We start from the raw sequence: 12,173 nt of genomic DNA on the forward strand, positions 1-12,173 counted from the left end.
GTCTGTAGCATAAACATAATTAGTAAAATAATCCTGACAGTGGAACCGGGGGCTGATGGTTCCATTTCCCGAATGGATTGTGATCACCCTGTGAATAGCTACAGGCATGCACAGCCCCCGCAGCATGCAGCATTTATACAGCAGTACACAAGGAACTGGATAATAAAGATCAGTGAAAGCTGGCAAGAGGTTAAAAGAAAATGTCGACTTCAGGATATTGCACTAAAATCCGCAGGAGTGTGCTAAACAAAGCCTGCAACAGATGAAAACAGCGAGGCGTGTGAGGAGGGATAGGATGGATGTGTGTGGATGATTTACGCGCATCACACACTAATCCATCTCTGACAGGAGAGAAGAGACTGCAGATAAAATCAGCATCCCATCTTGTCCACAGCCTGCCTCTATATATGGTGGAAAGAGGGAGGTGTGGACGGCAGCGGAGCGGAGGAGGTGCAGAGCTCCAGGAGTGAAGGACGCCACCATCGTATGCTCTGTTCTTCTGATTGACAGGCCCGATTAAGAGCCGGTAAACCAAACCCACCCGTGAGAAACCTATAAAGCGTCTCACCTCCTGTCTGTCAGTAGATCGTCGTCATCTGCCTATCCATCCTCTACTCGACCTGCAAACTGACTTGGATTAACCGTTCTCGTGTTTCCAGGGCAACATAGTAGGAGCAGCCATGTCTCATGGATGGGGATACGGAGCAACTAACGGTGAGGACCTGACAGCATCCAGCTGGCTGTGGTGAAGCCAGCTGGATTATCAGGTGTCTGTGGATCATGATAAGAACAAATGAACTCAGTTAAGTTGTCGTGCAGACAGTAACCTATAATACAGCTACCAGTCTGCCATCCATTTCATTACTTGAACATTTACATTACCACTGTGCTTCTCTGTGCAACTTTAGAGTAAGTGAACCTTTTCTTACCACTTTAAGCCCATACCTTTTAGGATCTGTTGGGCTGTTGTGGCTTATCTGAAGGTTGTATATGCAAAGCAAAAGATGAAGTTTTAACACTATTGCTACAAGTTAAGCTGAAAGCGTCTGGTCCGACTACATTAACATCGATACATTCAGAAGAAAATTATGTTCATGTACTGCTCAGCAAAATTTATTTTACTGGACCCGTTTTACAGTTTGGCTAATGGACTGATGACTACAGCTACTGATAAACTTTATTTATATTTCATCCACACACACACACACACACACACACACACACACACACACACACACACACACACGTGTGTATATATATATACATATATAATGATATGGTTAACCCATTTGTATTTATATTTATAGGACCTGACTTCTGGGCAGACAATTTCCCTATAGCTAATGGGCCCAGACAGTCTCCCATTAACATTGTCCCAAAGGAGACCCAATATGACCCCTCCCTGAAGGCTCTAAAACTCAGATATGATCCCTCCAATGCCAAGGGCATTCTCAACAATGGACACTCCTTCCAGGTGGACTTTGTGGATGACACAGACAGCTCCAGTAAGCAAATCTCAACTCCTATTGTTAATAGACAGAGTCATGAAGAAGACATTTATACAGTTATTGACCTATAATCTAGTTTATCTTTTTGTAATTTTTTTTGTACCTGTCATACAACCACAAGGACATAATGGGGATGTCACACTACATAACATCAATTATAATGCAGTTTTGCATCAGGACTTTTAATACAGATGTGTTCAATCTTGTGCATTTACTGTAGATATTAAAACGAGAAAACTTTATCTGCCTGTCTTCCTTGTGTCTCAGTTGCTGCTCTATGCACTGTAGCTGATAAGAGCTTTTCATTATCTAGGGGTCAACAGACATCTGTAGTACCTCACCCTGCTCACTGACAGTGTTTGTTTAACTTACATTCAGAGGTACATATCATAAAAAGCAAGTCTTACAAGACTTAGATTTAAATCATGTCTAAAAATGTTTGTTGTTTAGGAAAACACTGAAACAAAATTAAGTATACATTCTCATCACCTGCCAGTTACACCAGTAATAAGCATCATGACGAGACAGATAAAGAGAGCAATCTAAACTATCTTCAATAAATTTAATTAAAGGGATACTTAAGCCATTTGCACTTCCTTGAAACTGGGGACCCACAAGCAACTGATGAACAGAATAGTCAAAAATTTAAGCAAGAGATAAGCTCTAAAAGCCTGAATTCTTCATTTCCCACAGTGCAATTAAATAGTGTCTTTTATTAGACCCTCCCTGGACGGTAAACACCCACATCTTTTAAACTTCACACTTCCAGTTTGTAACAGAGGCTTTCCCTCAGCTCCCAACTCCTCTTAACTAAAGCCTTCATTTTGACAGAATAGCTGTCAAAATTCTTTAGCAATAGAAACACATACAATCAAAAATTCTTGCATGTTCTTTCTAACTGAAGAGCATAGGCAAGTAAATATGTCTTTTCTTAATTGTCTCCAGTGATTCTGTTGTTTTGTCCTAACCAGCCCTCACTGGAGGTCCTGTTTCTGGAACCTACCGTCTGAGGCAGTTTCATTTCCACTGGGGAGGCAGTGATGACAGAGGCTCCGAGCATACTGTCAACGGCATCAAGTTCCCCTGTGAGGTACTGAAGCCACAGGAGCTTCTTGAGTTAGCTGAATTGAGATTTAAAGATGCTTACAACACCTCCTACTGTACAGTAGCATCTCCCATTACCATATAAAATAAGTGGCCAGGATGTGTTGTGTAGGTAAAATGGTAGGAGTGACAAATCTGTTCTGTTTTCATTTTTCAAGTGGCCAGTAGTTTAAAAACACCACAGAGTATTGGAGAGAAGACTGTGGCAAGGGTGCAGCTATCAGTAAAGACATTAAAATAATTAATTTGGTATTTTTTCTAAGACTTTGGGGCTTTAAAGTGAGTATATGAGACTTTCTCAGATATAGTTGCAATTTGGATGTCAGCATGAACGTGTTTAGGTGCAAACGGATAAAAAAGGTAAATCTGTTGTGCATAATGAGCAAATAATCAGGAAATCAGACAGATTAATTGCTATATTATCACATCGTTTCCACTCCCTGTCTTTTCATTCACAGATTTTTACATAGTGCAGACTTGAAAAGACCTCTGTTACATGCTAGTTAAATCGCTCTGTGCTGGAACAAACCTGGGTCTGTTATGTGAAGATCTCTTTGGCTTTTTGTAACCTGCTGTCTCCTTAGATGACATTTGGATTAGGTGACACTCTGGCGTTATAGTAAAACAATTATTTATTTATTCATTTCATTTTGTCAGCTTCACTTGGTGCACTGGAACACTAAGTATCCCAGCTTTGGAGAGGCAGCTGACAAGCCTGATGGACTTGCTGTGGTTGGGGTTTTTCTAAAGGTGAGTTAACAGTGATTCATCACTGGTTAATCAATCTGTCCCTGCACTGCAGACAAGCGGTGGGAAAGTGCTTAAAGTGCCTTTAAATCTGTAAGGAGAAGATAGACTATGTTAAGTATTTATCTGTTCTGTGTTCCAGATTGGTGCTGCCAACCCCCGACTTCAGAAAGTTCTGGATGCTTTGGATGTTATTAAGAATAAGGTAAAAACAATTGTCTCAGAATTCACAAAACACAGTTTTGGTAAATATAAATGTGCATTTTTTTTTTTTTTTTTAGTTTTAGAAAAAGAAGTTATTAAGCTTGGGAAAGCAGTTATTAAGCTTGGGAAACACCATTGTTGTTTTTTCCCTTTCTTTACTCCCTCCTTGCAGGGAAAGCAGACAACCTTTGCTAACTTTGATGCAAAGACTCTTCTTCCTGGTTCTCTGGATTATTGGACCTATGATGGCTCTTTGACGACTCCACCCCTCTTGGAGAGTGTCACCTGGATTGTGCTCAAGGAGCCAATCAGTGTCAGCCCTGCACAAGTACGTAACTTGCTTCACATACATGCTTGCTTCACCCACAATAAAACAAACTGGTAAAACTGAACTGGAGCTGACATGAAAGCCAGACAATAGAAGGGTTTTCCTAGGCAACTAAAAGTCTGTAATATAAGCCATTGGTCAACTAGTTGCTGAATATTTATAAAATTCATTTTATTATTTTAACATATGTTTTTTGGAGTCATCAAAAACAATTGAGTTTAGGGCTGAGAGAGAATGTTGTAAGGAGGCTAACATTGTTAGCACTGTACTGCATTACAGATAAATAAGATAGCCCAGCTAATAATTAGCCAATTAAAAAAATAATTTTGGAACCACAACCACAAAACTGATATATCAAGAAGCAGTAACACCAACAAAAGCAGTAGGCTAATAATTCTCAGTGTGTTGTAAAAACCAGCAAGGTGACTGAACCTATTGTCAATACGTCTAACCATGTAGTGCTTCAGGGGTAGACAAAGTGCAGCTAGTGAACACTTCAGTGGAGTTAGAGGCATTTTGCTTTCTTGCTACCACCTGACCTATCAAAACTTTGTCCACTAAGACTTGCCTCATCAACTACCATTTGGTGGACTATTCTGGTGCAACCCTAATTTGCTCGTAACTACAAAAAATTAATCTCTGTGTGATTGACCTGTAAGTCCTGCTGTGCTTGGTTCTTTTGCATCAGTTATTTTCCATAAATATCAAAAAGCAGAGCAAGTTCAAAAGGAGCAATAGCTAATCTGCAAGTCAAATTTGTAGATGGAGCAACACCATTAAAGTGAAATTGTTGGTGTGTTGTCTCTGGGACTCACATTCAAACACCATGTGAGAGAAAAGCAAACAGATTTGACCTATTTTACATGTTACATTCCACATTGTATTGTTAGGCTATTCCTTACACCTGTGGTGTGTCTGTGAATGTGTGTTTATGTTTCTCATTCAGAAGTCTTATGACTTTAACATACTTGCTTTCTACCAACTATGCATGATGGCTGTCCCAACTGTTTTTCTGTACACGAGACAGACTCAGATTCAAAGCAAGTTGCAGGACTCAGAAAGGCATTTGAAATAGGCAGGTTTTTTACTGACAGTCCAAAAGGTTGTATGAAAAAGTTCAAAAACATTCAAAACATGTCATTTTAATCAGACAGAGGAAAAAAAATCTAAAAACCTAAAACTGAGGCATTGTAGCAAACATGAGGAAGATACTCTAAAATGAACACATGAGCAGACTAAAGGCAATCTGGTAAAGGACTAAGGAAAGGTGAGGTGTATATATACAGGATTGCCAAGGGCACTCACCAAGGGTAGGAGAAGCATAGGTTTGGAAGGGGATAGGTGCAGGAGCAAGTTAGGAGGAGTCACAAGGTCAGAGAGTATTTCAAAGAAACCACATCTTGGGAGAATCATTGCAACGAAACACTATAGAAGTTTAGTAAGGGTAAGAAAGTGAGACATTTAGGAGATGCACTTGACAATAGTCAGAATAACAGTATTGCCATGAAATGAAGGGAGCCATGGAAAAAAGGCCAGGGAAATATCGAACCAGTGGACCCATCTAGCTCAAACTAGTGAGAGAGACCAACAGCCGTGATGTTTTGGGATCCAGATTGAAAAAACAGGGTGAAGCTGAATGTCCATCTGCCTTGCCTTGACTTAAATCTCTTAGTTGGTCTAATGCATTGCATTTTTTGTGGTAAGTCCAAATCAGGAATGGCAGTTTGGCTCTCTCCAGCCAACGTCTCTATTCCTCAAGTCTTCATTTGATGGCCAGAAGCTCCCATTTGCTCATACCGTAATTTCTCTCTATTGGGGCCACCTTTCTGGAGAAAAAAGCACAGGGATGACCTAATTTGTCCTAAAAGGAGAGTTGAGATATAATTGCCATCCAAAGTGTTAATCACAAGAATGATTTTGAGCTTAGGGTCTGGTAAAGTGAGGATTGGAGCAGACAAGAACCATTATTTGAGGCTGAGAAACACCTTGTTAGCCTGGGAGAGAACAAGAGAACATGGGAAGGTAAAGCATGAAGAGGAATCCTTAGTGCGTCATATAGCAAGTTTTATCATTTAATAGCTAGAATGTCAAATGTCAATAAATGTCAATTCAAACATTGTCGAGGTCCAGAGTGAAGCCATAGAAGTCCTATCATACTTTAGAACAGGGTGGGTCTGAATCTTAAGTGCCTTGTGTTTCACTTAGATTACACTGACTGCCGGTATCTCCACAACACGGTTTGCACTCATATCTCTGACACAAAAAATACACGGAGTAAGTAATGGCTATTTTCCCTCTAAAATTGTGTTGCTTAGATGGTCCTCCCTCCATGAAGTCTTGTTGTAATATTTGCAAATAGAAATACTTTCTTTTTTTTTGCAATGTAAGTATGAATACGCTGATACACTAATGTACAGTGCAATGCATACTTAGTTGTGACATAAGAAGTGCAGGCATTGCTGAGTGGGCCTGCTGAAGTAAATTAAATTCAAGCTCACCAGCTAGCTAAAGGCTAAATGGCTCCCAGAGGAACTGTTGCTGCTTACCTTGTCACACACACACACACACACACACACACACACACACACACACACACACACACACACACACACACACACACACACACACACACACACACACACACACACACACACACACACACGGTTGTACAAGTTCAGTTAGTGATGTGAACTGGCACAAAGAGGGATGATGGCTGTTTGCAATGTTGCATTGTAATGTCACCATGTGCAATATGGAACTTGGTTCAATGTCAGGAAGGCAATGTTTTGCACCACCATGTACACATATTAGATAACCACCTTAGAGTGCAAGGTCCCAACGCTAGATTAACAAGAGTAAGTAAAGCAGATGATTATATTACATTTCTTTTTGCCTTTATTTGATGAGTGTAGTTGAGATTACAAACTGTAAACCAAAATATTACCGACAGCATACTGAACAGCAAAGGAAAACAAGAATGAAAACAACAACACCCCAAGGTATGAGGACAGAGGTTCATTAATTTCAACTTCCCACTTCACCAATCATTTGGTAATTCTGCTGCGCTCCATTATCAGATACTGATAATGTAGCAGTCTACAAAATCAGCCACTAATTATCTTTCTCTCCTCTTTCCCTCTTCTTTCTGCGGGTGTCCTCTTCCTTTTTAGATGGCCAAGTTCCGCAACCTTCTCTTCACTGGAGAAGGAGAGGCTCCATGCTGCATGGTGGACAACTATCGGCCCCCTCAGCCTCTCAAGGGCCGTCAGGTCCGCGCCTCCTTCAAATAAACACTGCTTCACCATCATATCATCCTATCATGCTATCAATCTTTTGGTAAAAATTCTGTCCCATTACTAAGAATGAGAAAGGAATCCTAATTTTATCAGTAACATGCTAAATACATATGCTGTTTTCTTTAGCCTTTCTGTAATTGGAAATATATTCTTCCTGATAGTGTTAATTGATGTGTACCAAGTTAGTCTGCTTTATCATGCACAAAATCTTTTCAATATGGAGTCTTAATTTTGAACCTTGGAGTTCATAGAATTTTATATTCTAGAAATAAATGCTACATTTGTATTACTATTCAAATTCCATATTTTAGTGAGCATTGTACTCATTGAAAACACTTGCAGACATCTTAGACAACTGTCTAATATGGCATCATTTCTGCTTTATACAATTCAGAAACACACCTCGCCCATCTTAATTTGATACAGAGCCTGTTTATTGGCTAAAGACATCTTCATCTTTTTAAAAACATAATTTTTAAAACTTTGCCTTGTTTAAAAATGAAAGCCTTTTTCAACTTTTTGAAACCTTTTCTATGCATTTGATTGTGTTTTGAGTTGTGCTACAGCTTCCAAGATTGTCAAAGCTAATGTTTTTATTCAATGCCTTAATTTTTACTTTGAGATAAAGTGGTCAGTCCAGCAATGACAGACAATGTGGATACAGCATTTTTCAGAGGTGATAGGCCCCACTACAGACTATAGAGCACTGGGAGCCACCAGCCATCAAGTAGCACTTTTATGCAAGCAGATTTAACTTTAATCACCACAATGCTATGGAATGCTACAATTCTCCCTATGTTTTCGTCCAACCAGAGGCCATGTCAATGCAAATTCGTGTAATCAGAACATAAATTATTTTTCTTTTTGTTGGGCTTTCATCCATCTTAGATAAATAGGACTATTTTTCAAATATATATTAAAGTCACACGGACACATGTGCACTACTGTTGTCATAAATTCAGCCTGTCAGTGGCTCTACAGCATAGTCTCTTGATTTTTACAAGAATTTTGACAGCTGAACTACCTATCACCTCAGTGCATTAAATGTTCTCTGTAAGACTTATGTTTCAAATAATTTAGGGTGGGTTTACTACTTAATGCACTATTAACACATCAGTTAAAATTTAAAAAAATGTAATTCTATTTTTGCAATGTCTATAGTCAGTTCTTCAGTTAACTAAATTTATAGCATTAGCAGGTGTTTTTAAGAGACCACAGCAATGTTACTTTTGGTTGTTATATAGAATGTTAAGCTGTTAGGGTGTGGCTATAGTCAAACAGCTTTAAGCCCTTGAAGTGCATCTTTTAAAACTGCTGCCACATGAATACTGGGAAACAATGTTTTGTGTGAATCTATCACGTCATAAAAGAAGTTTATCAATAAAAAAATATAACTTCTATAATTTCTCAGATTGACTTTTTTCACACCTGATTCAAATTTTCAACAGATCTTCATGGTTTCCTGGTTTAAATCTCACTAACTTTGGTGATCTCTTCAGATATTTCTTCTAGTGTCACAATAGGGTTGTGTCCTTGCTTTTGATTTGATTGTACCTATTTATTATTTTATAGCATTTATTTTACATTTGAGTGTCCATTTTCTGACTGTGTGAATATACAATACCTTGCTATAACAATCATTCCACATTTTACAGACAAACAAACAAAGAAACAAGCAATTTAATCCTAATCTTCAGTATGGGCTCTGAGTCCTTCACTTGAGTCTAGTTCTGTGTTTCTTAACAGTGAAGGCTTTATGTAACAAATATTGGCTGTTTGTTGTCTCTAACAATACTTCTTTGTTAGTACTCATCATCACAAACCATTAGTTGGATGGTCTTTGATGGGCGCTTTGTAATTAAACAGCCATTCTGTCTCAAACTGTCTCTTTCAGTGTCTGAGGTGCAGTGATGGATGGGAGGGGGAGGCAAAAGCTCAGAGTCTAACAGAGAGAGACAAACAGAAAAACATATAAAGTAAAAGCGCAAGATTCAGTTTTACTGATTTGCACTAGTTTTGTACAATGTGAAAATATATTGACAGATGTTTGAGTACATGATGTTCAGTGACTCAGAACTAGATATAGCAAAATGCTGCAGAAATTAGCTTCATACGACTGCACCTAACAATGTAGATAAAAGTGTAGGCTGCAATACACCTATTGGTAGAAACTACACTTTATGATTAAAATTGCACCCATTAATTTAGGGGCACCATTCTCAGCTTAGAAAAGAGAAAATTACCGTATCAATTTAAACTAAGTCTCAAAGAGACTTTGATGAAGAAGAAATTGATCGGTCTCATTATGAAAGTTGTAAACTCTGAGTTCATTGACCTCCAGTTCCCAAAACAAAGGAATCCACAGTAGAATTGATAATTATATACAAGCATTTATTAACTAATACTATGAATGAACAAGGAACAATAACAGACAGTCAATAAATGAATTAATAAAAGCAGATAAACCAATGAACTGTGATCGTCACTGGAAGCAGTTGGTAGGAAGGTGGTGAATTTAAAATGTCTGAAATTGGGAAAACCAATTCTAATTTGTGAAGTCATCCATTTAGCAGAAAGAAAGTGACACTTGCGCAGGGTTTGAAGTATTGAGAGGGAGGCCGCTGCAGGATGTGAAGCTGTGATGATCTGCTGGATGAGTTGGTTCAGGAATGCAGAGACAAAGAGGCACTTTGGCATGTTTGCATTGCAAAAGTGTGTCAAAGGAAAAACAGTAAGAGTCAAAGCTTAGAGTTATCAAGAAAATATTCACACTGTTGTAGTATTAAAGTTAACTTAAGAAGTCATACAATTTTTTGGGAGTACAAAAGAAGTTTTTTGAAATGACTGACATACGACAAAGACTGGATAACACTGGCCCTGAAGAAAAGCTGGTGGTTCACGATCTTCAGAGGTCTGGAGAATACACAGAGGAGGCAATACAAAACATTCTGTGTTTGTTGTTTAAGGTCTCAGCTCTTCTTCATGTTATTCTTGTGTGCAGAAAGCCCTGTTACAGATTTTGCAGCAGATCATACAAAAAATTACAGTTAGGTGCAATCTAAAGCTGTGGTCTTTTCTCTTTATTTTAGTTACATCTGCCTTACGCTCCCTGCTCTTAAAATTGAAGAACCCAGGAAGTTGTGTTAGGGTATTACAAATTTCTGTGCAGTATTTTGGCATCGGTTAAGCCTGCACAATCAGTTAACACAGTGCTGTTATAAGTCTGAATCCCTGCTTAAACTCATGTTTACATTTTCCATGGCAAGCACTCTCTTGTCGTCATGCAAATGGTTGCTTCCCTGAGGGCTAAATCCCCAGGTTTTAGCAGGTCAGATAAACTCCAGTCAGCTTGACAGTGTGTGTGCCTGTAGCTGGTGCTGATACTGCTGCTGATGATGAGTATAGAAAGCATCACATGCTTAAAGAGTTGGTTTGCTAGTTCAGTAGAAGAGTAGTGGGGGCTCCGCAGTTAAGACTTTGGGCTACTAATTACAAGGCTGGGGGTTCAAACCCCAGCACTGTCAAGCTACCATGTTTGTCCCTTGAGCAAGGTGTTAACCCTATCTGCCACAGGGCTGTTGTACTCTGGCTGACCCTGTGCTCTCACTCCAACCCTAGTTTACTGATAAACTTAAATATGTGAAGACTGCATTTTGTTGAACACTGGCAATAAAATTGAATCTTACCTTGTCTTGATGTGACATCATTTATAAAGGTTTTCTAATGGATATTTGTTTTATTGAGGCCAAATACTTTATTAATCCTTTATGGATCAGTTCATCCATGACAAAAATTAAATTTTAGTTACCAGGTTGTGGAAAATCCTCCTCTATCCCTTCCTTTTTAGTGGGTTTCATTAGGGGGACCCCTGGCAATTGTTGACCAGTTACTCTCTGGACAGTACAGATTTGTGCTATTACCAAATGGGCGCATTTACAAAAGTAGATTATCATAGAAATTTGCAAGAAAATGATTTAGTAAGATTGTACTGGAGGACAACCTGGCAACCCAAAAGATATTCTTATTAATGAATCACATTTTATCTCTGTAAATTATCTCCTATTAACCACTAGTTACACATTTAAGAGCCTTTTGTTTTTAATGACTTTGGTATCCTGGAGCTATTGAGAATTACTAAAGTGAATCTATGTAACACAGCCTCTCTGCTCTCTGCAACATTCATCATAATAATTTCACAATGGTAGCCAAGGAAAGTGTTGCTTATTTTAAGACAAACAAAAAAGCATAAATTCACTTGATTTTGATCAACGTATGTCATAAACTAATCAGTTCAGTGTTAATGTAGTCAGGCTTTTTTGTGCCTAGATTAGCCAGTCAAGATAATTAAATGCACTAAAATGTCTAACTGCAGTTGACGTTACAGCCATTTATGTCGCTTAATTGAAGCACATAGGAGATGGCCGTGTCCAGTATTCAAGCCCAAGTCATTCATGCTTGGGGCTGAGGTGCTTGTCAGTTCATAAACTGTTTCCTTTCTTCATTTTCTGTCCATCTGAATGTGTGTGCTTGGCTGGGTGAGGTCTCTTTGCTTTATCTTCCAGTCACAGACTCTGGATACAGAGTGGACAGTTTCTCAGAATTTGCTTATGCAAAATTGTTATCAGGCACAGAGATCTAAAGTCAAACAGCTCTCAGACACATTTACTAACATGTCTACTTAGACATTCATTCACCACCACATGAGACTTATCCTAAACATAACCTCTATTTGCCTAATATGAAGCTTTACCCTAACCTAACCAAGTGCCACCTGAACACTTATGGATCGATATGATGGGGACTTTATTTTGTCCACAAAAGAGAGGCAAGTCTCCACAAAGTGGCTGTGAGAACAGATCGATGCCTCCACAACATAGGTAAGACAAGTGCGCACACATGCACAAATCAATGGATGCACACACGGTCCAATTATTGTATAAAACATTCTGAAAACAAACAGTATAATTTGATTTAATAGCAGAACTA

General features: G+C 38.7%; 1 protein-coding gene across 3 annotated transcripts; it reads left to right on the plus strand.

Annotated features, from left to right (window-relative positions):
- The first annotated feature begins 395 nt into the window (after positions 1–395).
- cahz (carbonic anhydrase) lies at positions 396–8,590 on the plus strand. 3 transcript variants are annotated; one of them, XM_023273098.3, is made up of 8 exons: positions 396–526; positions 660–714; positions 1,308–1,505; positions 2,480–2,598; positions 3,270–3,362; positions 3,502–3,564; positions 3,736–3,891; positions 7,062–8,590. In XM_023273098.3, exons 2-8 carry the CDS (start codon positions 681–683, stop codon positions 7,179–7,181), a joined length of 783 nt encoding a protein of 260 aa, XP_023128866.1. In that variant the 5' UTR covers positions 396–526; positions 660–680; the 3' UTR covers positions 7,182–8,590. The 3 variants fall into 3 exon arrangements, with proteins under 3 accessions (XP_023128866.1, XP_023128867.1, XP_035805357.1); XM_023273099.3 differs by having other exon boundaries at positions 492–577; XM_035949464.2 differs by lacking the exons at positions 396–526; positions 1,308–1,505 and having other exon boundaries at positions 572–714.
- The last annotated feature ends 3,583 nt before the right edge of the window (positions 8,591–12,173 follow it).

This window comes from Amphiprion ocellaris, chromosome 10 (genome assembly GCF_022539595.1).
Source record: "Amphiprion ocellaris isolate individual 3 ecotype Okinawa chromosome 10, ASM2253959v1, whole genome shotgun sequence".
NCBI lineage: Eukaryota > Metazoa > Chordata > Actinopteri > Pomacentridae > Amphiprion > Amphiprion ocellaris.

What these genes read in the sequence shown, in the direction of transcription:
- cahz (XM_023273098.3), top strand. Translation starts at nt 681, where the DNA reads ATGTCTCATGGATGGGGATACGGAGCAACTAACG. An exon ending in GGGATACGGAGCAACTAACG is followed by an intron (nt 715 to 1,307) that starts GTGAGGACCTGA and finishes TTATATTTATAG; the next exon opens with GACCTGACTTCTGGGCAGAC. An exon ending in TGGTTGGGGTTTTTCTAAAG is followed by an intron (nt 3,363 to 3,501) that starts GTGAGTTAACAG and finishes TCTGTGTTCCAG; the next exon opens with ATTGGTGCTGCCAACCCCCG.